The sequence below is a fragment of the Eutrigla gurnardus genome (genome assembly GCF_963514095.1).
Source record: "Eutrigla gurnardus genome assembly, chromosome: 18".
In the NCBI taxonomy this organism is placed as follows: Eukaryota; Metazoa; Chordata; class Actinopteri; order Perciformes; family Triglidae; genus Eutrigla; species Eutrigla gurnardus.
In genome coordinates, this window is record NC_139929.1 from 23,242,455 (window position 1) to 23,270,339 (window position 27,885).

General features: G+C 43.8%; 2 protein-coding genes across 5 annotated transcripts in view; one reads left to right on the forward strand and one right to left on the reverse strand.

The window, feature by feature from the left end:
• trdmt1 (tRNA aspartic acid methyltransferase 1) overlaps positions 1 to 27,885 on the reverse strand; it is an 81,892-nt gene that overhangs the window by 39,451 nt on the left and 14,556 nt on the right. The gene's annotated exons all lie outside the window — the stretch shown is intronic.
• Positions 7,819 to 14,463, forward strand: LOC311028988 (uncharacterized protein). 2 transcript variants are annotated; one of them, XR_014598818.1, is made up of 4 exons: positions 7,819 to 7,840; positions 13,001 to 13,159; positions 14,153 to 14,206; positions 14,374 to 14,463. XR_014598818.1 is itself a non-coding variant. In XM_084033834.1 (3 exons), exons 1-3 carry the CDS (start codon positions 12,638 to 12,640, stop codon positions 14,455 to 14,457), a joined length of 660 nt encoding a protein of 219 aa, XP_083889960.1. In that variant the 5' UTR covers positions 11,980 to 12,637; the 3' UTR covers positions 14,458 to 14,463. The 2 variants fall into 2 exon arrangements, 1 of the variants encoding a protein (XP_083889960.1); XM_084033834.1 differs by lacking the exon at positions 7,819 to 7,840 and having other exon boundaries at positions 11,980 to 13,159.

The following is a 27,885-nucleotide window of genomic DNA, read 5'->3' on the forward strand; positions in this document are numbered from 1 at the left end:
TATACAGAGTGAAAACAGTGAGTAACATTTGAACATTATTCAAGTCAAGAAACTGCAAAGGACTACAACAGAAGAGTTAATCTTTAGTGAGCCTTTTAATTCATCAGTGACTGTTAATAATCCACATCTACAGTGTGAGGAGAACAATAAGGCTATCCACAGAAATTAAAGGGCATAATAATCTAAAATACATTTTTCCATTGTACAAAATATTACACTTGAAATGTGTTAAGGACTGCTTTAATATTGTCTGATTTACTTCATGGTTTATTTAAAGCATATTTCTACGGGTTTGTTATGCACGTGTAACAGTGTGAACATTTTTTACATTGGTTGTTTTCATAACTTGAAATTGAATATCACATGTGCTAAAGTGATTTTCTCCCTTCTGTAAACTGAATATGCCTGGGTCAGCTAACTTACCTTCAAATGCAGGAGAGCAGGAGAAACAGGTTGATGGTCTTGACAGTGAAATTCAAGAGCTTAAGGCTGTGCTCCAAAATGTGTCAGAGCCTACGGAGAGACATTGTTTGAAAGAGGCGATTGAAACCCAGAGTCAAAGCCTGAAGGATCTTCAGAGTCACCTACAAGATTCTTTAGAAGAACCTCAAGATCTACGACGTTCTGCCCGTCTACGGATCCCTACAGAAAAAATGCTTGCCTTTCAGAAAGAAGAGGCCAAGAAAAAGGAAAAAAGGTTCAACCACATGTATGACCAGTGGAAGATCCAAGCCCGCAAGGCCAGAGAACAGCTCAAGTCAGACATAACAGAAAGCCAGCTAGGATCTCTCATTGACATACTGGAAAAGGAAGAGGAGGATGTAATGAACATCTACATTGAAATTCGAAATCACACTACACCATCCACCGAGCTAAGACGCAGAGTTGACGCGTGTGAAGCGGTGACCAGAGACATAATCAGAATCGCATATGAAAGGATTACAAGTATTGATGGAGATTTTGATGCTGAACAAGCGAAAGGGCGTCTCCGTGAGCTGCTACGCCACGACTACTCTCACTCCATTTATGGATCTTCAGCCTCACAAGTGAGTGGCAAGTCTAACACCCTCTCCAGCCAGCATTCCATTAAGTCATGTATGGCAGCTAAACGTGCAGATGCAGCTGCTGAGCTGGCAGCTAAAGAAGCCGAGTATGAAGTGTTGTTAGAAGAAGAGAAACAAAAGGAACGGATACAACATTTAGAAGAACAACAGAGGAGAGATCTTGAAGCACAGAGACGTGAGTTGGGGCGCCTTCAAGCTGAGAGAGATGTTAGGGCAGCTCGAGCCAGATTTGACACCTATGACCAGGAAGCAGCACGAGAAGCTATCATCCCATCCACTGATGGAAGCATCCAAGAAGAACATAGATCTCCACCTGCTGTTCATCAACCCGCCAGTGCTGCACATTCTCCACATATGGATGTGTCTTCTCTCGCTCAGGCCTTCCAAGACAGCATAGCTCTGAACAGACTTCCAATGCCAGAGCCATCTGTATTCCATGGTGATCCAATTCAGTTTGTTGAGTGGAAAGCTTCATTTGTGTCACTCATTGATCGAAGGAGCATTTCATCAGCTGACCAGCTATATTACCTGAAGAAATATGTGGGCGGCCCAGCTCGTAAAACTCTGGATGGTGTCTTCTACAGAAATGATGACGAAGCTTATAAGGATGCTTGGAACAAACTAAACCATCGATATGGCCAGCCATTCGTCATACAGAGAGCCTTTAGGGAAAAGCTTGCAAAGTGGCCAAGAATCCAACCGAAAGACGCTGAAGGACTTAGGAACTTTTCTGATTTCTTGAATGCCTGCCAGGAAGCCATGCCACATGTTAAGGGTCTTCAAATATTGAATGACTGCGAGGAGAACCAGAAGCTCATTCAAAAGTTACCTGACTGGCTAGCTTCCCGCTGGAATCGAAAGGTCACAGAAACCCTAAGCAGCAGCCAAGACTTCCCCAATTTTCAGATCTTCACAGCCTTCATGTCAATGGAAGCAGAGGTAGCCTGCAACCCCATAACTTCCTTCTATGCTCTTCGTTGTTCAGAACCAACCACTGAGAAACGAAATCTAAGGGACACAAAAGGGAAACTGGTCAGTGTTCTCAGTACTCAAGCAGCAACAGACAATGAGAATAAAAGGCCAGCCAAGGGAAGTACAAGGCCGCCATGTATGTTTTGCCAAGACCCCAAGCATCAGCTCCATATCTGTTCTAAGTTCATGTCCAAGCCTCTGGATGAACGAAGGAAATATGTCAAAGATAAACTTTGTTATGGATGCACCAAACCTGGTCACAGTGCTAAGGACTGCCGTCACCGTCACTCCTGTGACACCTGCAATGGAAAACATCCTACGTGTCTTCATGATGATCATTTTGTGAAACGGGAAAACCGTGTGCCTCTTGTACTGTCAACTGAAGGTAATGAGGCAACAACTGCATTGTCACTTAACGTAGCCAGAGAAGGACCATCTGCCAACACCTCCATGATTGTGCCAGTGTGGGTGTCATCAAAGAAAAACCCAAGCAAGGAAAGACTAGTCTATGCCCTTCTTGACACTCAGAGTGACACTGCTTTCATCGACGAGGGAGTGAGTAATGCTCTGCAGGCAGACAAATATCCAGTGAAACTAAAGTTGACTACAATGATCAGAAGAGACACGGTCATGAAGAGTGAAAGAGTCTCTGGGCTCCGTGTGAGAGGTTACAGCTCCACCTTTCACATTGACTTACCTCCAGCCTACACCAAGGACTCCATACCAGTAAACCGCGACCACATTCCTACATGTGAAACCGCCAAGCGATGGAATCATCTCTCCATGATAGCAGACGAGATCCCTCCACTGCAGGATTGTGATATTGGACTTCTCATCGGCTACAACTGTTCACGGGCACTAGCACCAAGACAAGTCATCGCAGGAGGGGATGAGGAACCTTACGCTGTAAGGACTGACTTAGGATGGAGCATAGTTGGATGCTCAACGCCGTGCCTTGAGTCCCCAGGCCTGGCTAGTCTGTGTCACAGAGTGTCTGTCAAGGAGTTTCCTGCCTTAACCCCAGCAGACGCTATCTGCGCTCTGGAATATGACTTCAAGGATGTCAGTAGAGCTAGCAAAACTGTGTCTCAGGAGGATATCCATTTCCTGAACAAGCTGAAGGAGGGCATAAAGAACAACGTTTACGGCCATTATGAAATGCCCTTACCCTTTAAGGAGAGACCCTTGCTGCCTGACAACAAACAGCTTGCCATTGTTAGGCTCAACCACCTCAAAAGGAAATTGTCAAAGGATGAGAGGTACAAGGAACATTACATCAAGTTCATGGATGAGGTCATTGAAAAGGGAGATGCAGAAGAGGTGAAAGATGATGCAAAGGAAGGAGAAAAATGGTACATTCCTCATCATGGTGTTTATCATTCCAAGAAGCCAGATAAACTGCGTGTGGTGTTTGATTGCTCTGCCAAATACAAAGGTACCAGTTTAAATGATCACCTTCTTCCAGGGCCTGACTTGATAAATAATCTGACGGGTGTCCTCATGCGATTTCGGCAGCACCCTATTGCAGTGATGTGCGACATTAAGAAGATGTTCCATCAGTTCCACGTGAACGAGGCTGATCGAAACTATCTGCGCTTCCTTTGGTGGAAGAAAGGCGACTTCAGTGCACCACCTCAAGAGTTCCGGATGAAGGTGCACTTATTTGGTGCTGCATCATCTCCCGGATGTGCTTACTATGGCCTGAAACACCTTGCTAAGGAGAACAGCCAGCAGTACCCTCTAGGCTCACAGTTCATCATGAAAGATTTCTATGTAGATGATGGTGTTGCAAGCATAGAAAGCAAGGAAAAAGCCATTCAGCTTGCACGAGAGGCCAGAGAACTATGTGCCATGGGTGGTCTAAGATTGCACAAGTTCATATCCAATGACCGAGCTGTTCTGGAAAGCATACCACCCTCTGAACGTGCATCTGATATCAAGAATCTTGACCTCGCATTTGATGACCTGCCAGTGGAAAGGGCACTGGGGATTCAATGGCACATAGAGCACGATTGTTTCGGGTTTGGTACCAACCTCAAAGACCAACCAGCAACTCGCCGTGGCATACTGTCCACAGTGGCCTCCTTGTATGATCCCCTAGGCTTTGTGGCCCCATATCTGCTGAAAGGGAAAGGAGTTTTACAGGAGATGTGCAGGCATGGCACAGGTTGGGATGATCCCCTATCAGATGAGCTTCGACCAAGGTGGGAAAGTTGGAAAAATGATCTCATCAATTTGGAGAAGGTGAACCTAGCCAGAAGCTACGTACCTGCTGACTTTGGAAGGATAATAAAAAGGGAGTTACACCATTTCTCTGACGCCAGCACAATCGGATATGGTCAGTGCTCATACCTGAGACACAAAAATGAAGATGGAAATGTACATTGTTCTCTGGTCATTGGAAAGGCTCGTGTTGCCCCCACAAAGGTCACAACCATTCCCAGGTTGGAATTGGCAGCTGCAGTTGTCTCAGTCAAGGTCAGCAACATGCTCAAGGAAGAACTTGGCTATTCTGATATTGAAGAGTTCTTCTGGACAGACTCCAAAGTAGTTTTGGGGTACATCAACAATGAGGCGCAACGCTTCCACACATTTGTGGCTAACAGGGTACAGGAAATACATCTCAGTACAAACCCTCAACAGTGGAGATATGTTCCAACAGACGAAAATCCTGCAGACCACGCCTCTAGAGGTTTGAGTGTCCATGAACTGCTGTCATCCACATGGTTCACAGGACCCAAGTTCCTATGGGGGACGGAAACATTTCCCTCCATAGAAGTGACCCCAGAGCTACCCCTTGGAGACCCCGAAGTCAGAAAGATTCAAGCACTGAACACAAGAACTACAGAGCCAGTTTGCCTTGTAGACCGCCTATCTAATGTTTCATCGTGGTCTCATGCCACCAGAGCTGTTGCACGTATTCTCAGACGAATCAGCAAAAACAGATCCAATGACCACGCCACAGTATTGGAACGAGAGAATGCTGAACGCATTATTCTCAAAGATCTACAGGAACAGGCTTATCAAGGGGAGCTTAAGTTTCTGCGCAAGGGAGTTCAACTACCAACACATAGCAAGTTGTACCATCTAGACGCCTTCCTAGACAAAGATGGTGTGATCAAGGTGGGAGGGAGACTCTGTAACTCATCCTCTCCCAACACAGTTAAACATCCTGTGATCATTCCGAAGGATCACCACATCACAAATATGATAATTGCTCATTATCATCTCAAGGTCAAACACCAAGGAAAGGGTCTCACCATCAACGAAATCAGGGCAAATGGCTACTGGATCCCTGGGATCAACCGAGCGGTAGCATCCCATATTAATCGATGTGTAAACTGCAGGAGGCTCAGAAGACCCACGGAAGAGCAAAGGATGGCTGACCTCCCTTCTGAGCGTGTGGATCCATCACCACCATTTACCTACTGTGGAATGGACTGTTTCGGCCCGTTTCTCACTAAGCAAGGCCGGAAGGTGCATAAAAGATACGGTCTTCTGTTCACTTGCTTTTCCTCCCGTGCTGTACACATTGAGATGCTGGACGATATGTCAACTGATGCGTTCCTTAATGGTCTGCGCTGTTTCATCGCCATACGTGGCGTAGCTCGTGAGATCAAATGTGACCAAGGAAGCAATTTTGTGGGAGCCAAAAATGAAATGACAGAAGCTCTCAAAGAAGTTGATACAGACCGTCTGATCGCTTTTCTCACTGAGAAGCAATGTGACTTCATCATGAATGCTCCCCATTCAAGTCATGTAGGCGGTGTGTGGGAGCGTCAGATCAGGACTGTCAGGAGTGTCCTTCGCTCCACACTGTCACTCTCTTCTGGGAGGCTAGATGATGCTTCTTTACGGACCTTCCTATATGAAGCGATGACAATCGTGAACAGCCGTCCACTCACTGTTGACAATCTCAATGATCCAAAAAGCCTAATACCACTCACCCCCAAACATTTGCTCACTATGAAACCAGCCACAGCACTGCCTCCTCCCGGCAAGTTTGTTCGGGAAGACTTGTATGCTCGGAAAAGGTGGCGCCACGTTCAGTATCTTGCAGAACAATTCTGGAGCCGCTGGCGGAAGGAATACCTCGTTAACATCGCAACCCGGCAACGCTGGCACACTCAGAGGAGAAACCTGCAAATCGGTGACATAGTGATGGAGAGAGGTGATGGGCTACCTAGGAACGAGTGGCGCTTGGGTAGAGTAACAGAGACCACTATTGACCAAGATGGACTTGTGAGAAAGGTCAAAATATGCCTTGGCGACAGAAAGCTAGGCAAGAACGTCTCAGCAAGCAATCAGTTGTTGTACGTCCTGTTCAAAAACTAGTTCTGTTATTGGAAACAGCTTAAGTGTGTGTATCTTATGATATGGTGTATGCTTACAACTATCTTTAACCACACCCTCTAATGCTGTAAAGATCTGCACTATGATGCTATGTTTACTGTTCTATTTGAAGTGATCACTACAGATGTAAAAATCATTCGTGCTTTACCTTGCTCATAAATCACTCATAATTTGGTGGGAGTGTAAATGACCCTTTAAGATGACTTGAATTTTATTTTATTACATATTGGGTTTAAACGAGGTGTAATCCCTTTTTATTTTTCATTCATTTTTCATGTCAATTTGGGGCTTTTATTTTGAAGGCGGGTTTTTGTTTTGACGCTCCGTTCTTTTCCGGAAGACTTCCGGATGTACCGCGCCAAACATAGCACACAGGCGGGTGAGAGAGATGTCGCTGTTTCATCTACTTTTACCTACTTTCAAAGAGAAAGACGGAGAAATTAAGGAAAGCCATAGCACCTTGCTGGAGTGAACAAGGTTTGATTTATTTGTTATTACGGATTTGCTAATGTTTTGCACGTCAAACGTTATGTGTTCACTTTCTAATGTGTGTGTGTGTGTGTGTGTAAAGTGCATTTTGGCCTCCAGTCTAATGTCCATGATGCTTATAATATTTTCTTTTAAATGACAATTAATTAATGTGAATGTATGGAAAGGTAATTCAAATGGACTTATTGTGTGTAATTTCTTTGATTGTATTATGCTTGTTTATAGCTATGATTTGTGTAATTGTGCAAAATGTGCACTTTTAAAGAGCTTTTGTGTGTTCTTTTCACCAGCTCTTACGGTGTGTTCATGCTACGGGTTTTAAATAAAATCTTCATGGACCATCAGTTCGAGAGTTGGCCATTGTTTCAGCGAGGGATGCTACAGGAGGAAACCCGAAAGTTTACGTCTAAGTTACAGAAAGTAACAAATTTCTTCACTGCGCCTGTGACAGCGGCCGGTTGTGGGCAGCAGCAACCCACAACCGGTAAGTACAACAACGACGTCGACACCTGTTGGGGAGGGTCCGTCATGTAGAAATTAACTAGTGAGTATCAAAACTGTCCAAGGGTGATTTTCCCCCCCTATATTAATAAGTATTCCTTGAAGACAGAAGCGTATGGGTCATTTTGAAGTAAGCTTTGAATGTTGTTTCTATTAGCTACAGAGGCTGAGAAATCAATTGGCCCAAGAGGATTTTTTTAAAGAATTTTGGCTTAAGAAGTCACCCCACAAAGGAAGACTCTTTCAGTTTATCACAAATATTAGCATTAAATCATCATTTTGAGGGTACATGGTTTTCACTGGGCAGTAAGGGTTTGAAATATGTAACCAGCAACGTACAGTAGTGGAGTAGAAAGTGCAGTATTTGCCTCTGAGATACAGCAGAGCAGACAAAATTGAAGTTGCATGATATACTCAAATGTCTACATTAGCACTTGAGTAAATATACATTTCACCACAAGGTAAGAGCCTTATACTGTGTTTTGTGTGTGTGTTTATTTTCAGAAAGAGACAGGGATGGGCTGTGAGAGCTCTGAAATTATCCAGCCAGGTTTGGATGATGTTGTTCCACCAGATCACGAGACTCCAGCATCATCCACTCTTCTAGTAAGATGTCAGCACACTGTATTCTTGAAGATGACCCAGCACTCTGGCCAAAACAGCAGTCTGATAGTGCATGCTGCTCAATAGTGCAGAGAGGACCACTTGAAGGACAGGATCTTCCCAAGAAATGAAAATGGGCGCAGATTTACTAGCAGCAATTACTACATGCAAATGAAAAATGGAGAACAGATCATGGCTTGTCTACAGTGAAAAGAAGGACCGTGTTATTTGTTTTTGCTGCCACCTGTTGGGAAACAGAGAAAGGAGCAATCAGCTGAGTGAGGATGGGTTTAATGATTGGAAAAATCTTTCAGCCCACCTGAGACAGCATGAAAAGTCAGCTGAGCACATTGCAAATATGGATGCTTGGCGCAACCTATCGCAGAAACTCCAGACACACACACTACTGACAAGATTGATTGCAATCGTTAACCATCTGCATCTGGCATTTCCTGGCCACTCTGACAGGCTGTTTGAGCCTGGAAATGGACATTTCCTTGGGCAAGTTCAACTCTTGGCTCAGTTTGACCCAATTATGAGAGAGCATCTGAGGAGAAGTCAGGCCAAAGAGCTAAGTGTCAATTACTTAATCAAATTCAAAATGAACTCATCTCCCTTGTAGCCAAGTGCACAATAGATGCAATTGTAGAGAAAGTAAAGAAAGCTAAATATTATGCTATTATCATGGACTGCACTCCAGACCTCAGTTACAATGAGCAGCTTTCAGTGGTGCTACGGATTGTGAATTGTGAAACCCCAAAAAGGTATCTCCATTCATGAGCACTTTGTTGGTTTTCTTCTGGCACTTGACACAACAGGAAAAGGGTTATGTGAGTCATTTTTAGGGCACCTAGAAACACTAGGTTTGGACCTCTCCAACTGCCGTGGCCAGTCTTACGACAACGGCAGTAACATGCAGGGTAAAAAGCAGGGGGTCCAAAAGAGTGTTAGAACTAAACAGCAAGGCTTTGTGTGTTCCTTGTGGAAGCCACACTTTGAACCTTGTTTTTGGGGATGCTGCCAAGTCATCTGTGACATCCATCAGCTTCTTTGGTCTGCTACAGCGAGTCTACACTCTGTTCAGCTCCTCAGTTCACCGCTGGTCCATTCTCACAGAGCACGTCAATAATTTCACACTGAAGGCATTGTCAACAACCAGGTGGGAGTCCAGGGTTGAAGCTATCAAAGCTGTTCGCTACCATCTTACATTTAGGTCATTTAGCAGACGCTTTTGTCCAAAGTGACTTACAATAAGTACATTTGTCAAAAGAAGGAAACAAAGAAACCACAACGTATCATTGCTGATAAAGTAAGAGCTAAAAATAGAACAAGTGTTAGGTCCTCATCTGAGTAAACTAGTACTTCAAGAGCAACAGTGCTACGATCAGAGTGCTATAGGTAAGGTTTTTTTTTTTTGGGGGGGGGGGGGTGTTAGTGGGTCATGCTATGTAGAGTCGAGGTGAAGTCTGGACAGGTGAGTTTTGAGCCTTTTTCGGAAAACGGCAAATGACTCTGCTGTCCTGACATTAGTCGGGAGTTCGTTCCACCACTGAGGCACCAGAACAGAGAAGAGTCTGGACTTTGCTGAGCGACATTTGTTTGATTTCAGCGATGGTGGTACCAGCCGGCCAGCTGAAGTAGAGGAGCGAAGTGCTCGCTTCGAGGCATGAGGTTTGACCAGTGTTTGAAGGTAGATGGGTGCTGTTCCATTGATGGCCCTGAAGGCCAGTGTCATCGTCTTGAATTGGATGTGTGCTGCAATAGGGAGCCAGTGGAGGTCACGGAGGAGGGGGGTCACATGGGAGAATTTGGGTAGATTGAAGATAAGGCGTGCTGCAGCGTTCTGGATACGCTGCAATGGTTTAGTCGCAGAGGCCGGGAGTCCGGCCAGGAGAGAGTTGCAGTAGTCAAGGTGGGAGATGACCAGTGCTTGGACCAAGAGTTGCGTTGCATCCTTTGTGAGGAAGGTCCGAATCCTGCGGATATTGTAGAGGGCAAATGTGCAGGATCGGGCCAAAGCAGTGATGTTGGGGGTGCAGGATAGTTTGTCATTACACCCAGGTTCCTCGCAGTTGACGACGGCAATACTGTGATGCCCTCGACAGTGACCGACAGGTCCATGCGAGGGCAGTCTTTCCCTGGGATGAAGAGGAGTTTGGTTTTATTCAGGTTAAGCTTGAGGTGATGTGCAGTTGTCCAGACAGATATGTCAGCCAGACAGTCCGAGATGCGAGTTGCAATGTGAGTGTCAGAGGACGGGGGAAAAGAGAGGAACAGCTGGGTATCATCTGCGTAGCAATGGTAGGAGAATCCATGCGATGTGATAACAGAACCTAGTGATCTGGTGTATAGTGAGAACAGAAGTGGTCCTAATACTGAGCCTTGAGGGACACCTGTGTCCAGAGAACAGGGTTTGGACATAGAGCCATTTCATGTGACCTGAAAGATGCGATTTGTCAGGTATGATGTAAACCAGGTGAGAGCAGAGCCAGTTATGCCAAGTTCAGCCAGAGTGGAGAGGAGGATTTGGTGGTCGACTGTGTCGAATGCAGCAGATAGGTCGAGGAGAATGAGAACGGAGGAGTGGGATGAGGCTCTGGCGTCTCGCAGGGACTCAGTCACTGTGAGGAAGGCCGTCTCAGTGGAGTGAGCAGTCCTGAATCCTGATTGATTAGGGTCTAGGAGGTTGTTCTGCGAGAGATAGGATGACAGTTGGTTGTAGGCGGCACATTCCAAGGTTTTAGAGAGGAATGAAAGAAGAGATACAGGTCTGTAGCTTTGGATGTCAGTAGCGTCTAGGGTGGGTTTTTTAAGGAGAGGCTTCACGGTAGCTGTCTTAAAATCCGCTGGAATGACACCTGAGGTGAGGGAGGAGTTGATCAGGGTGGTGAGGAATGGCAAGATGTCGTGTGAGATGTCCTGGAGAAGAGAGGAGGGAATCGGGTCGAGGGAGCAGGTGGTGGCACGGTTAGATGTAACAAGTGCGTGAACGTCTTCAGAGGTGAGGGGGGTAAAGCTGGTAAGACCATCCGAGTTGAGAGTTGGGGGAGATGTCTTCTGGGAGGGAATAGGCGTGAATGAGGAGCTGATGTCATTTACTTTCTTGGTAAAGTAAGTTGCAAAGTCATCGGCAGTAAGGGAGGAAGGGGGGGGAGGGGTGAGGAGGGAGGAGAACACGGAGAAGAGTTTCCTGGGGTTGGAGGCAGAAGAGTTGATCTTTGCCAGGTAGAAGGCAGATTTAGCTGCCGAAACAGTTGAGGTGAAGTCAGAGAGGAGGTGGTGGTAGTGGGCAAGGTCCTCGTGCTGGCCCGATTTCTTCCATTTTCTCTCTGACGCTCGCAACAATGATCTGTTGGTTCGCAGAGGTTCAGACAGCCAGGGAGGGGAGGGAGATGATCGCGCAGGTCATGAGATTGGGGGACAGAGAGTGTCCAAAGAAGAGGAGAGTGAGGACATCAGGATGGAGGAGGCTTCCTCAGTAGGCATTAAGGAGAACTGTTCTGAGGATGGTAGCGAGGAGATAACAGTTGAGGAGAAGGCGGAGGGAGTGAGGGATTTCAGGTTGCGGCGGCTGGTGACCATTCGAGGCGTAGAGGGGAGGGATGTGGTGGGCTCCATGGGGAGGGAGAAAGTCACAAAGTGGTGGTCGGACACGGTGAGCGGGGTAACAGAGAGTGCCGAGATGCCACAGGATCTCGTGAAGACAAGGTCAAGTTGGTTCCCGGCCCGGTGAGTTGGTGGAGAGGGGGAGAGTGTAAGGTCAAATGCGGAAAAGAAGTCAATGAATTCAGATGAGTGCAGCTTTCCCGAGTGGATGTTGAAGTCACAGAGGACGACGAGTGGTGTGCCATCATCAGGGGAGCAGCTCAGGAGGGCATCCATCTCATCCAAAAAGTCACCGAGAGGACCGGGTGGGCGATAGATCACTATGATGTTGAGTTTGAAAGGAAGGGTGACAGAGACGGCATGGAATTCAAGTGTAGATCGGGGTAGGTGGTCCAGAGGAAGGACCTGGTAGGACCATTTGGGTGAGATGAGGAGTCCAGTTCCTCCTCCTCGCCCTGTTCGTCTTGGGGAGTGTGAAAACGAGTAGGCAGTTGAAAGGGCAGCTGGAGTGGCAGTGTTTTCTGGGGTGATCCAGGTCTCCGTGAGGGCCAGGAAGTGGAGAGACTGCAGGGAGGCATAGGCTGAAATGGTGTCCGCCTTCTTGACTGCAGACTGGCAGTTCCACAGCCCCCTAGTACTTCAAGTTCCTTACCGGTGGAGAATGGTGGGTAGCAGAGATTGGATGGGTTACAGCCTCGAGTGAAAGGTCTTCGGTAAAATCTTCTCCAGTGTGATGTCCTGACTGGGATAAGACACATGGCTGCGAGGGGGGGGGGTGAGATGTTATGCCTACCTCAGTGGACTTCCTCGATGGACTCCCACAGGTAGACTCCCTTGTCTTTGTTCAGCTGTCTTGACTCCCACAGGTAGACTTCCTTGTCTTTGTTCAGCTGTCTTGACTCCCACAGGTAGACTCCCTTGTCTTTGTTCAGCTGTCTTGACTCCCACAGGTTCCTGAAATTGTGGAGGCATTGACTGCTCTAAAGGAATATGCCATGGAGAAAAGGGATGCATAAGTTGTTTCAACAGCTGGAAGCATCTGCAAGGAGATGCAGAGGTGGCCTTTTGTGGTAAGTACCATTGTATGGTACAATGTGTTGTTCCAGATAAATAAAGTCAGCAAGACCCTGCAGAACCAGAAAGTTTCTATTGAAACAGTCAGGAAAGAAATCAGGGCATTGACAGAATTCCTTCAGGAATTTCGGGATGATGAGTTCAACACTGCCAAAACAGAGGCCAGGGAAATAGCAGAGAAGCTTGAGGTAGAGATGAGCTGGCCAGAGGTGCGTCAGAGAAGAACAACCCGACAGTTTGAGTATGAAGGCATAGAGCAAACTCAGTCAACTGCAGAAGAGCTCTACAAAAGAGAATTTTTCTTGCCTCTTATTGATACAGCTCTTATTACTTTTAAGGAAAGATTTTCACACATGGAAACCTTCTATGAGCTGTATAGATTTTTCTACTCCACTGACGTCATGAGAAGCACTGAGAAGGAAGGGAAGCTGGATGAATGCTGCCACAGACTGGAGCAGAGATTTGATGATGTTGATGCAGAGGACCTGAAACTTGAGGTAAAGGGAGCAGTTAGATCCTTCCCCACAAATATCTCAATGAGAATATCTTAGACCTATATCCAAATATGAGTATAGCACTGAGACTTCTGCTCACTCTCCCTGTGACAGTGGCCTCAGGTGAGAGAAGTTTCTCGAAACTGAAGCTCATTAAAACATATGGAGGTCAACAATGTCACAGGACAGGCTGTCTGCACTCGCTGTTCTCTCCATCGAGAAGGAAGTCACCAAGTCAGTGGATATGGATCTCCTCATTGCAAGATTTGCTGAGGCCAAGGCTCGCAAAATGATGGATGAAGATTTTAGGGACAAAAGGGAGAAAATACAAAGACTATGAGAAAAAGGGACAAAAGAAAACATGGAGAGGGAGACAACAAGAAAAAGGGACAGGAATATGTGTAGAAGGGACAGGAAGAGGAAAAATGACAAGGACAAAAAGGAGAGAATTCAAAGACTACAGAAAAAGATCAGAATAGAAAAAGAAGAAGAAAGAAAAAAGGGAGAGGAAGACAACCAGTAAAAGGGACAGGAAGAGAAAAGGGAAAAGGGAGAGGAATATGAGTAAAAGAGACAGAAGAAGAAAAAAGACAAGGGCAAAAGGGAGAGAAATACAAAGACTAAGAGAAAAAGACAGGAAGAGAAAAAGAAAAAAAGAGAGGAATGCGAGTTAAAGGGACAGGAAGAGAAAAAAGACAAGGACAAAAAGGAGAGAAATCAAAGACTACATAAAAAGACAGGAAGAGAAAAAGAAGAAGAAAGAAAAAAGGGAGAGGAAGACAAGCAGTAAAAGGGACAGAAAAAAACAATGGAGATGAAGACAACAAGAAAATGGGACAGGAAGAGAAAAAGAGACAAGGACAAAAGGGAGAGAAATACAAAGACTACGAGAAAAAGGCAGGAAGAGAGGGACAAAAGGTAAAGCAAATACACGTGTATTCTGTTAAAATGTATCTGTATAATTGACCTGTTTTGTGTGTTGTCTTCTCATTTCAGCACCACAACATAGAGGACAGCAGCTGCTGCTGCCCAAATTTGAGCTGTGTAAAGGTAAAGCATCTCCGTCACATATACAGTTATGAAATAACTTATATAGTGAAATCAATTCTATGTATGGGATCCATCCTAAGTATTCTACCAGAGAACCTGCTGGTAAAAAATAATACTGTTAAAATGTATGTATCTGTATCTGTATGTGTGTTGTCTTCTCATTTCAGAGGGCCCCATGCCTGCCTTTGCCTTGGGCCCCAAATTTCGTAAATCCGCCACTGCCAAAATGGACAACGCAGAACAACGTGTGATGTGTCTGGTGAGATCGCAGACTTCTGATCGAAAGGATTTAACCAAATAGAAGGTGCTTTTTGAACAACAGGAAATGTAAATGTGACTTTAGTAGTGTGGAGGTGGGCGTGGTGCAGCATCTGGCTGCAGGGGGGAGAGAGAGGGAGAGAGAGAGAGAGAGAGAGAGAGAGAGAGAGAGAGAGAGAGAGAGAGAGAGAGAGAGGGGTGCGTAGGTTGGCATGCTGCAGGAGATCTTGGTGATTGACTAAACAATTAAAGGGATAGTTCGGAATTTTGGACATAAGACCTATTTTCCAAGTCAGCCGGTGTGTTCGAGACGTTTTCAAGACATTTCATTCAGTTCTTCTAGTTGCCGAGTTCGCTTGTGCTATGGCTAGTGCAAGTCAATGGTTCTAGTTAGACAGGCATTAAAAACAGTCTTGCCCACTCCACAGTGCACCCGAGGCAAATCAATTAAAACACTAGACTGTCGATGTACATATCTGTGTTGATAGAATAATATTTGAAACAAAACTAACCTTGCATCCCATGAATCATCCATTTTTTGAGGAACTAGTATCTCAGCAGCAGCGGATTTTTACTGCGCTCCGTCGGACTCAAAACTCTAAGACGCGCCGCCCGAAATACTGCCCGTAAATAGGCAATCGAAACCGGGCCGAACTGTCGGCACTTATACCCCCAAGCTGTCTGATAAGCCCTTGGAGCTCACTCAAACACCGGGCAGCCCACGGCCACGCGAACCCACAATTACGCACCGCGAACCCGGACCACTGCTCCGTCCGGAGAACCGTAAACCCAGTGGGGGCTATCTCGGTCTCCACAGACGCTCGTTCACGTTCTGCCCTTTGAGCATCCCTCTCGCGCAATTCTTCCTCTGTAAATTCAGGCTCGTACAGGTACGGTTGGGTTTGGGTGGGGGGAAAAAAAACTCATCATTGTCTTCAAAAGTTTCACTATATTCTCCAAAAGTGGCCATTTCTGTGAGATTCAAGAAACTAGCACTGCAGGCTACTCTGCGTCTGTAGCAATGACAGCAGGTAAACAAACTATTATAGAACCAGTAACTTATAAGTTAACCGGTAACTACTTATAGTCCGCCGCTGCCATAGCCTACTAGGAAGTATGACACGCTGCTGCTGCTGCTGCTGCTGCTGAGAAATAAATCCTTAAAAATGCAAGGTTGGTTTTATTTCAAACATTCTATCAACACATATGTACATCGATAGTCTGCCGTTACAATGGATTTGCCTCGGGTGCACTGTGGAGTGGGCAAGACTGTTTTTAATGCCTGTCTAACTAGAACCATTGACTTGTGCTAGCCATAGCACAAGCGAACTCGGCAACTAGAAGAACTGAATGAAATGTCTTGAAAACGTCTCGAACACACCGGCTGACTTGGAAAATAGGTCTTATGTCCAAAATTCTGAACTATCCCTTTAACAATGCTATGTATGCTCCACAGTAGGTGGCGGCAGCAGGAGACGAGAGAGAGAGCGGACGGCAGAACTGTGGGAACGTGTGAAAATCCAAGTCATTATCAAGCCGCTCGTGTCCTGGTGGTCTTACAACTGGGACACCCGGGGGGCCACAAGGAGTTGTAGAACCAACACACAAAAGGTCTGAGAGGATTATGGCTGCAGCAGTTAAACACAGTAGTCAGACATTAAACCCATCACTGAACATCGTCAAAACATAAAGTAATGTGTCACCGGAGCAGTGCATTCTGGAACACTGGTGCCACTGGCTGGCACATTGGTCAGATATGCATGGTATTAACAAGGAAAGAAACAAGGAAGTAAGATGTTGCTAGAAGGGGCTTGGTCTCACTTAGACGAGACTGGAAGGTAAAGGGGGGGCCAACAGAGAGTTTTTAAGAGTCACTTTGATGTTGGTGAAGCAACTGTCTAATGCCGTGTTAGGAATGGCATACTTTTGTACAATTCATACCAACTTTGACGTACGGGAGGGTGATTGGTGGACGGTCGGGCGGCCTGCTGCCCCCGATTGGAGGACTGTTACCCAGACTTGCGCAGGATTGGCTGGCTCACCAGGTCACAGCTTCAAAAGGTCCACAGACGGCGGCGGCACGGGCGGACAGAGCATTTTCCCGGCGTCTCCTCATCCCAACCAGCCGCATCTTGTTTGAAATGTTTAGTTATTGGAGTAGGTTTTTTTGTGTTTTCGTAGGGGTGGACTACCCGTTTGGTTGTTTGGTTTTCTCCTGTTTTTGTCAGGTATGGAGGTTAGAGTTTGTCCTTTTTTTTTCTTGGAATTTTGATAGGTCAGATTGATCCCTACTTAGTTAGTTTGTTTGTTATTTTGACCCTGGTCCACCCTGAAGCTAATGTGGTAAATGTGGTAAATGTAAATTAATGTAAAAACGTACCCTGATATCACCTCTGAAATTGACCCAGTGTTATATGGCTGCTTGGGACGAGAGGGGCATCACCTTCATGTTGCAGAGTCCAGGGTTAGGTTCAGAATCCAGGGTTAGGTTCAGAGTCCAGGGTTAGGTTCAGAATCCAGGGTTAGGTTCAGAGTCCAGGGTTAGGTGAGTTTGTTAAACTTGCTTTCTGGAATACAGCTCTGGTTGCAAACTCAGAAATCACATAAAAAAGTATAGGTGACATCATATTACTGCCTACCATGCACACTTTTTAATTAATACATTAGTTTTTTAACATTTTAATTAATAGGAAAAAGCATTTTAAGTATCATTCTATCTTATTTTTTTGACATCTTAGATTTTCACCGTGGGATTGTTTCAGTATCGGATGTAATTCGATCCAACCCACTGCTCTCTACATTTAAATAAAGAACGGAACCAGTTAGTTTGATTTAAGGACATATTTGTCCTTAAATCAAACTAACTTTACTGATCTCACTTTGATTTACCTCTTCAATATGAAAATAAGTTTACAGATCTCTCTGTATGTCTTCTAACTGGTCGGAAATGAACCGCCAGTTCCTCAACTGATTTAATTAAAAGTATTAAATTAATTTACAATTTGCAATTTATCTTTATTAACTGTTCCATTTATGTTCAATTCCACAGTAGATCTTTTCACATTTTCTGCTCAATTAGTCAAAGTATTTAGATGTTTCCAAAGTGCTTTTCTCTTTTGAATAGGTAATTTAGTTGCGTTTCTGCATTAAGCAACTCCTTGGCTACCTTATTTCTTAACCCCTTTGAAAATAAGTGTGTCTTTGTGAGTTTTTGTTACTAATGACAGTTTAACAGCAAGATCTGTTTTCTTCATTAATTGGAGAATATCCTTATTCAACCCCAGTAAAGCCCTACGACGTTGTGGGTGTTTCACTGGCTGAAAGTATTCCTGTATCAGATCAGTAAATGTTTTCATCATTGTATCACAGCAGGTGTTACCCAATTAGTATTTTCAATTTTTTTTAATTCCTTTTCAAATTGTTGTTTTGTTCTTGGGGATACTTGCAAACACTGGTTAACTGGAGTCATTGCACCAGACCTGTAGATGTTTTTTACTTTGTTTTCTAACAATCCAAACCCTGTTGTGGTCAGACGGGCCTGTGATTAAATATTCATCTGGGTGAAGAGTGGATCCCCAATGTCTTTTTGCAGATCAGTGAACTGTGATTCCATGTGGAAAATGTCCATTGGTTCAGTCCCTCCTGTGTTAACATGCTGAACCAGCGGTGTTTCAGTGGTGTCCAGTTCACAATCTTGTGACACTGCCACATGAAGGTAACTGTCAGGGCATTTATGAGAGGTCATTATGATAATGCATGGTGGATATGTAAATGAGAAATGTATGTCCACATGGATTGACCTCTTATGAAGATGTTTTTTTTTTCCCCACTGTGACATTATGGAAGATGGGGGGCTTTTCTCTCAGGCCTGACACATGGCATTCGGTTAGTGGGGAAGAGTTTTGAAGGGAGGGTCTCTGGGATGACACAGGGGATTGACAGCGAATAGAAAGAGGACAGGAAAAAGGGGGCGCCTGAGTTTGGTCATTTTGTTCCAAATATAGAAGGTGAAATACAATACAAGGTTTAAGAACCCCAAAGCCTAAGCTACAACTCTATGGTGATCCTCCTGAGGCCTGTACTATGAAGCAGGATTTGGGGTTAGCGAGGTAGTACCACCCACCTCCCCACACACAGTCATCTGCCAATGATGACAAAAAGTTTCTTTTGCATCATTTTGCATCAATCTGCACAAAATTCTGCACAAAATTGTACGTATTATATTATTATTACTACGGTGCACATATGCATGTTTACAGAGTGTGTCTTTTTATTTTATTTTTGGAAATTTTAATTTTTTACCTCGACTAATGTTCTTTGACTGCAGTACTTGTCTATTGTTTATTGTTTGTAAATATCATGCACCCTGAAGACCAAGACAAATTCCTTATATGTGAAAACCTTTTTGGCAATAAACCTTTTCTGATTCTGATTCAGGGTTAACTCTGCGTTGTCAGTCCTACGACGGTGGTTCACTTCTTACCGGGGTACATTGCCATGGTAACTTAAGCTGCTCTGGAGCAGGTTATGTTACGCCTACTGACCAATCAGCTCTCTTGGAAGATCCCGTGGAGCTTGGTGCATGGATTGTGGATCGGGTCTCTTATGAGAGCTAGAGTGTTCATAGACCGGAAAAACCCTCCTTCTTTCCCTGACCATGTTTTATATGAGAGATACAGATTCTCATCTGAGGGAATGACTTATCTGTGTCAGCTCTTCCAGCCGTATATTGCCGGGGCGACTATGCATCACACTGGGTTACTTTGCCACAGGTTCTTTTATGTATGCTATGAATTATGTTTTTATAATTATTTTTTACACCGCCGGGATTGCAGCTGAAAGAATGAGGCTGATATTGTCATACACCACGCCATAAGAATACATCAAAGCAACACATTCATCCTTTTCAAAAAGGGATTTTTTTGTCCCTTTTTGAGAGCAGACAGCGTGAAAAGGGCCGCTAGACGGATTCAAACCTGGGGCCGCTGCAGTGAGAACTAGCCTCGGTACATGGGGCTCCAACTCTACCACTGAACCATCATACACAACTCATTAATTCAATGGAATACACAAGTGTAACTATAGTCAGACCTACTTGTGCCTTTATGATGGGGCAGTCATATTATAAGACTATTCATGATTTTTGCCAGCTGTCCTTCCTGCATTTGGCAGATGAAACTGTTGCCTTTTGCCTGTATTATACGTTTAACTTCTTCATATTTCTGTAAGATTACGGTTCGCTCCTCATACGTGAAATATGCCACTCTGCTGATCCATGTTTGCGATTGGTCAAATGCTGCAAACCCCGCCTCTTTCATGTGCTCATAGCTGGAGAGGGAAACCCTGGTTGACTTACCGAGTGAAACCCTGGTTGACTTACCGAGTTGATAACCAGTGTCCTGTGACCACTTATCTCCGATTGCCTTTTTTAGGGTTACTTAAGCTGGATAACTGAAAGATATCCTGGGTATGTTGAACTCGCTGAGTAGTATAGCCCTGTTCGAGAAAGCAGGCTCAACCAAATCTGAGTATGTAAACTCAGTAAATGAGTTACGCGCATGCCTGCCGACTCTACAAAGCCATCATCAATGGAGATCCAATACTATGATTCACCATGGCAACCGGGAGAGTTATTAGATATTATTTAGTGTTTATGTAGAAAACCAGCTCATCCTTTGATGCAGGTACGTTGCTCCGCTTTCTAAGTAGAGATAGTTGGCGTGGCGGACATTAACGGCCCAACTTAATGTGTATCACCGAATGAAACATGGATTGATCTAAAGGTGATAACGCTTTATTTTTGGGTCCACAGAGTGACACTGTGGTGTACCAGTTACCAACGCTGCCTAAGTGCAGTTAACCAGTATTCATTTTCATATAGGTGTGGCTTCAGCTGAAAATTAAGCATAAGAATATTGCACAAATACATAGACTAAGGCATGTGATTTTAAATCATATTTCACATATTAAACAGTAAATATATGCGGCTATTTCAACAAAGAAATTTCCTTTTTCAGAAAACTCATGTCTAAAGAGCTCTGCAAAGATTCTGGATTATGTCCGCAATATGAAATGTTGAAAATGTCGGAGAATATTGTTTAGATATGTGATTGGTAGGAAAAACGGTACTTTCTTTCTAAGTAACCCTCATCATGGACTGTCTTCCCTGCTGGCCTCTGGTAAGAGGTTCCACAGCTTCCGGTGCAGAACTACCAGGTTCTGTAACAGCTTTTTCCCCCAGGCCACCAGACTATTAAACTTTACTGATCTATAACTAGTCTCAGATGCACACTTACTGAAGTACTGCCGGATCGTATGGCTGCACATTGGTTGTATATATTTTAAATCACTTGTCACTTTTATTCTGGACATATTTTTAAATCACTGACGTATTTTATTTGTGTCTTTTTATTCAGTTTTTTTTAAACTGCTTCCGTCACTTTATTTATTCCATTGCACATACAGTGGTGTGAAAAAGTATTTGCCCCCTTCCTGCTTTCTTCTTTTTTTGCATGTTTGTCACACTTAATTGTTTCAGATCATCAAACAAATTTTAATATAAGTCAAGGATAACTCAAGTAAACACAAAATGCAGTTTTTAAATGAAGGTTTGTATTATAAAGGGAGAAAAAAATCCAAACCTACATGGCCCTGTGTGAAAAAGTATTTGCCCCTCCAGTTAAAACATAACTTAACTAAGATTTATCACTTCAAGGTTCAATTTCTCTAGCCACCCCCAGGCCTGATTACTGCCACACCAGTTCCCAATCAAGAATTCACTTAAATTGGACCTGCCTGACAAAGTGAAGCTCCTCAAAAGCAAGACATCATGGTGAAAACCAAAGAAATTCAGGAACAAATGAGAAAGAAAGCAATTGAGATCTATCAGTCTGGAAAAGGTTATAAAGCCATTTCTAAAGCTTTGAGACTCAAGAGAACCACAGTGAGAGCCATAATCCACAAATGGCGAATACATAACACCGTGATGAGCCTTCCCTGGAGTGGCCGGCCAACCAAAATGACGCCAAGAGTGCAGCGACGACTCATCCAAGAGGTCACAAAAGACCCCAGAACAACATCAAAAGAACTGCAGGCCTCACTTGCATCAATTAAGGTCAATGTTCATGACTCTACAATAAGAAAGACACTGGGCAAAAATGGCCTACATGGCCGAGTTCCAAGACGAAAACCACTGCTGAGCCAAAAAATTATTAAAGCTTGTCTAATGTTTGCCAGGAAACATCTTGATGATCCCCAACACTTTTGAGAGAATACTTTGTGGACTGACGAGACAAAAGTTGAACTTTATGGAAGGTGTGTGTCCCAATACATCTGGCGTAAAAGTAACGCAGCTTTTCAGAAAAAGAACATCATACCAACAGTAAAATATGGTGGTGGTAGTGTGATGGTATGGGGCTGTTTTGCTGCTTCAGGGCCTGGAAGACTTGCTGTGATAAATGGAGCCATGAATTCTGCTGTCTACCAACAAATCCTGAAGGAGAATGTCTGTCCATCTGTTCGCGACCTCAAGCTGAAGCGAACTTGGGTTCTGCAGCAGGATACTGATCCAAAACACACCAGCAAGTCCACCTCTGAATGGCTAAAGAAGAACAAAATTAAGACTTTGGAGTGGCCTAGTCAAAGTCCTGACCTGAATCCTATTAAGATGCTGTAGCATGACCTCAAAAAGGCGGTTCATGCTCGAAAACCCTCCAATAAGGTTGAATTACAACGACTGTGCAAAGAGGAGTGGGCCAAAATTCCTCCACAGCGCTGTCAAGGACTCATTGCAAGTTATCGCAAATGCTTGATGGCTGTTGCTGCTGCTAAGGGTGGCCAAACCAGTTATTAGGTTTAGGGGGCAACTACTTTTTCACATAGGGCAATGTACATTTGGATTTTTTTTCCCCCCTTAATAAAAGAAAACTTCATTTAAAAACTGCATTTTGTGTTTGTCCTTGCCTTATATTAAAATGTGTTTGATGATCTGAAACATTTAAGTGTGACAAACATGCAAAAAAAGAAGAAAGCAGGAAGGGGGCAAATACTTTTTCACACCACTGTATGTATATATGCACATATTGTTTCAATCTCTGCACTTTTACCTAACTTTGTCGGAGCAATGCAACGAAATTTCGTTCTGTATACACCCTGTGGATACTCGAATGACAATAAAGTACGTCTAAGTCTAAGTGTAACATATTGTGACAAAACTACACTGTACGGTACCTAATCTAACCACTAGCATATTATATAGGAAAACATTTGTCACATTGTGGAATCTGTAATCGATACATGAGTTTACTTGCAAAGGAAAGATGGTCAATATTGAGGACACTAAACATACTCAAAAAAAAGTATCATGACAAAAGTTATCTCAGGACATTTACACATCGATTCATGTCCATTAATTAACTTGACTTCTTCCCAGGAGTCTTTGTGCCTTCTCTCCTTGTTTCCTTGTTACATGGTTACAGCTGGACTAGGGGTGGGCGATATATCGAGTATACTCGATGTATCGCGGCTTGTTCTACATGAGATGTAGTAAATGACTATATCGTGAACATCGAGTGTATGTTGTTACGTCAGTTTCTAAGCCGCCGCGGCCGAGTGTGACTTGCTTTAGCGCAGCGCTTTCCTCTGTCCCGCTCACAGAAAACAGAAAAAAAGTCACACACACACTAGCTCAACTTAGGTCACATACACGCGCCCACACACACCGGCCCCGGCTTACGTTAGGGGCTGGAGGCGGGGTTAACGCTCAAGGCAACGGGGGAAAATACGCCGCTGCGGAGTTTTACTAACGTTACTGTTCCCGGTAAGTTTCATTTTTAAAATGTTTCACCTCGTTGCAAACCAACGACACATTTCTGTTTAGTTTACCAAGCTAGTGATTACGTTCGTAACAGCAGCAACTAGTGGCTTTGCTTCCTCGGGTAATGTAAGCTGACCGGCTAGCTAGCCAGCTAGCGGTATATTGCTAACAACAACGTTAGCATGCCACTTTCAGACTGCCGTTGGCTCACTAAACGTTACCAACTACCAACGTAACATAACATCTGTGTTCACAGCGTCGTGGACACGTTTGTTATTAAAGCGCTGTTCTCTGGTTTGTGTTTGTAGAGCTGTCGGACATCGGTGATATTGAACAGAGGTCCAACCTGCAGATGACTAAACATCAAACACTCCGATCTATTGATCACACACTGTTCTACACTTTAAAAAATGTTGTGATTTTAGTATTTTGTGTATTTTATTGTTATTGTATTATTTGCCCAAATAAACACTTTTTCTGAAGAGACATGTCTGCTATGCCTGAAATTAGCGCTGCGGGGAAACCTCAGACGTATACAGTGACGTAATGACGTGGCTCTCTGGGCTCTCGAGCCGGTGGTTTGGTTACCGCAAGGAACGCCGTTGATAGGCTTGTGTTTTTGGCACAAAACCTCTAGATAACCTGTTGGTACTGACTGGTTGTCACAAACACACAGGACAAAATCATGCACAAAATGCAGCTATTTTTAGTTTACTGTTTTTGACCAGACCTGTTGTTTGACATCATGCACAAAAAGTGCATTTTAACTTATGTTGATTTGAAAAGTGCACTTTAATTTAAAATGTCTAGTGACATGCGCAAAGATTGCACTTTAATTTAATTTATTTTAAAATATCTAGTGACATGCACAAAGAGTGCACTTTAATTTATGTTTTGAAATGTAATGGGGTTTCTGCACTTTTTCCATTGAGCTCTGTTTTTGTTACGGGTCATTGAGCTTGAACTCTATAGAAATAGGCTACAGTATGTAGGCCTACATCATGTGGCATTATTTATTTTCATTTACCAGCTGCTAAAAGCTTATGTGCATTTTGCAATTGCCTTGAATAAAAACTGTTTTGTTAAATTTAACTTCGTTGTGATTTACCCCTTTTGCACACAAGTTTAAAATTGTTCTAATAGAAACCACTAATGAATACAGTATAAATAAGAATGGTTTAATGCAGACATATGTTGCAGGGACTACTAGAATCATCATACTGGCGTGACTATGCATCAAAGGGTTAAATTAAGCATTTTTAAGTGCTTTAGAGGAAATGTCAAAATATCGAGATATATATCGTGTATCGCGATATAGCAAAAAAATATCGCGATATCATTTAGAGGCCATATCGCCCAGCCCTAAGCTGGACTGTAGTTGTACATAAGTAGTAATCCTTTACATCTACTTGTTATGCTATTGCTGTTGCTACAGCTCTGACTTCATGTATAATTCTTGTGATATTATATTGATTGACTATTGTAAGGATTCCTTCATTTTTACTTTACTTTTTCCCAGTTCCATTTTATTATTATAATTATACCATGAGGAGCTCTATAAGCTGTGAGGCCTGATCCTTACACTGACCCTCTGCCCTGTCCAGCACTGATAATCTATTTGACCATAAATAACCATGCACATAAACATCTGAACTCAAAAACAGATGCATTAATAACACAAACACTGACTACTATCACTGCAAAAGTCTAAAGACACAATGATTTAATTGCTATGCACCAAAACCAATGAACTGTATTCTAAATTGTGTTTCACCAATCATCTACATTATTAGAATGGTTACACATATCCTGTAGACAATTAAGATATGTCCTTTTTACACCATGAAAGGAATAATGCATATGAAAGTAAAGCCAGGATATGAGACAGCACATAGCCCACACAGTTCACTGAGGAGATGAAGGTCAAGAGATAACACTGTTTTTTTCTCTTAACCAATGAGAAAATCTACATTTGTGTAACTGAAAAGACTGAAAAAAAACTTCACTGCAGAAAATTGTGCATCTTTCTTTGGGCCACTGGTTGCAGCTAACAGCTTGGCTGTTTATCTGCTTTTCTGCCTGCAATTTGTCAAACAGAGAAAGTCCTTGAACAAGCTTTTGCTTTCACTTAATGATACAATTCTGAATAAATAGTTAACAGTATGTTTTAGTCTGTCTCCGCTTTTAGTCCGTCTACTTTTAAAGGAAAACACCACCGCATTTCCATACTGAACTATGTTCTGCTCTGATCTTAGACGAGGTGATACATACCTCCCTCTCCTCTGTGCGTGCGCTCAATGGCTCTTGCGCGCACTCCGCGCAGCGCTAATTTGCTAGCATGTAGCTTGTCCCAGTATATTCCTTAGGATCCAAAGGGGGGGGAAGTTAGAAGCGACCAAGCACTTCCACGTTGTCCCTATTTAAATACGGTTACGTGAGTAGTTACACGACCCAAGTTTGGTTACACAAAATGAAACATGCCAATTTTTCTAAGCGGATAACAAGGATAACTATATAGTATGGCGGAATAACAACTGGAAGCACTTCAACGTCGGCGCAGTAATATCATCACTCAAAACATGACGGGACTATATACCTTCTGCTTGTTTTCACAACCCTGTACGATGCACGTTATAACCATGATGTTTGATTGTTCACAAACTATCTTACTACAACCTGATGCTTCCTCAACTGTGCACAAACTACTACAGGTAGTGCAGGCGACGGCGTGCAGGTCACGTAGGTTCTATTGACGGAAGTAAGAGGGGGAGCGGAGTGATGATATTACTGCGCCGACGTCGAAGTGCTTCCAGTTGTTATTCCGCCATACTATATAGTTAGGGCCCGAGCGCCGACAAAGTCGGGCTGCGAAGCCCTATTGTTATTCGAATGTTTATTATTATTATTATTATTATTATTATTCTTACACATGTTCGAGCTGCGTTTTGGGGGTGTTCGCCTGAAAGGAAACGAACGCAAATTGGAGTGTCTATAGGGTCTGGCGAAAAATTTGAGAATTTGGCGTCTTCGCATTCACCCACGAAAAAGTTGCTCGCTAGCGCCACCTAGACTGGAGAATCGCCAGCCCCGCCGCACCGTAACTCCGATTGACATGAAACTTTGCACACATGTGCAAACATGTCTCCTCTACAAAAAATCCTCTTGCAGTACCAAAGTCCGCCTACCGAATTTTTCCGCCATCTTGGATTTTATGAAAAACAGGACGTTGCGCAGTTCTCGGACACCGTTGGTCCGATTTGGACGAAATTCGGTACGCATACTCTTTAGACCTAGCTATGGATATGGTCCGAAAAGGTTTTGAAAATATGCATTTAATCAGGAGATATCGGCCAATGAACATTAGAGGCTGTGGCTACCAAAATGCAATTAGCATAACTCTATAACCTTTGCCCCTAAAATTACCAAACTCGAAACCTATGTTGCCATCGCTTAAAAGAACATGCATGTTAAGTTTCATCCAAATCGAGTAATGTTTGCCACTTCCAAAAAATCCCAAATATTGCCAGTTATGGCTGTTTTTGGCTGTTTTTGCCCATTCACAGGGGTCACACAAAGTCACAAAATCATTATACCGTTGATCTGATAGATACCAAAATTTGATATGTGGTTGGAAAGGCCTAAAGGAGAAAAACCAAGTTAAAGATGCTCCAAAACTCTAGGGGCGTGGCCACGCCAACGCCATGACTGCGCTACTATTTTCATCCTTCGCCATTGGCATCACAACTGTTATAACTTCACCGTTTCTTCTCCGATCTGCTCCAAAATATTCATGCTTGTTAACAATCACGTCCTGAACACAACTGCACTGCAATTTTAACTCACAGGTAGAGCGCCACCTAATGGCAAAATGAAATGTGACCGATTTTATGCCCATCTTCTCAGCAACAGCCCCCCCTCTAGGTAGGCCGTACACGCATGAAACATTTTTTCCTAGATAGCCCAAGTGGAGCTGTACAAAAAAGCCTCTTGGACCTACCGCCTAAAGTCATGATAAAGTAGGTAAAAAAAATGTTTTTAGCCAAGTGTGCAAATCAGCCAGGTTTTCACTCAATCTTCACTCGGGGAGCATAGAGGGGAGAGACACAGGCGCACAGCCACCACCAGATGGAGTCAGAGATCTATCAGTGACACATGGAGAACTGTGAATCTCACATGCAGCTCAATCTGCCTCACACCAGATCAACAGCCATGCCACTTTTAATTCCTTTTTTTTAATTCCTCTAATTTCAGCCTGGACACAGAGAGGAGGAGAGATGGCACAGGTCTCCACATGCACCACACACAGCTGTCACTTGAACTCTGCCATAAACATTATAACTTCAGTGTTTGTTCTCTGATCTGCTCCAAACTTTGCACACTTGATTAGAGTTCCTTCCTGAACACATCTGCACTTTGATATTCACTCACAGTCAGAGCGCCACCTACTGGGCACAGGAAATGTCATTGATTTTGTGCATTTTTCCAAGTTAAAGCCACACCTGATTTTTTTTATAACTAATTCCTCTCATTTCAGCCTGAAAGGAGGAGACAGGGGGAGGAGGAGAGGTCACAGTAGGTGGAGGAGGAGAGATGTCAGGAAGGCATG

Bases quoted from the DNA above. Each gene is read 5' to 3' on its own strand.
- LOC311028988 (XM_084033834.1), top strand. From the start codon at position 12,638: ATGCAGAGGTGGCCTTTTGTGGTAAGTACCATTGTATGGTACAATGTG. The intron at 13,160-14,152 runs GTAAAGGGAGCA...TTCTCATTTCAG, and splicing joins CAGAGGACCTGAAACTTGAG to CACCACAACATAGAGGACAG. The intron at 14,207-14,373 runs GTAAAGCATCTC...TTCTCATTTCAG, and splicing joins CAAATTTGAGCTGTGTAAAG to AGGGCCCCATGCCTGCCTTT.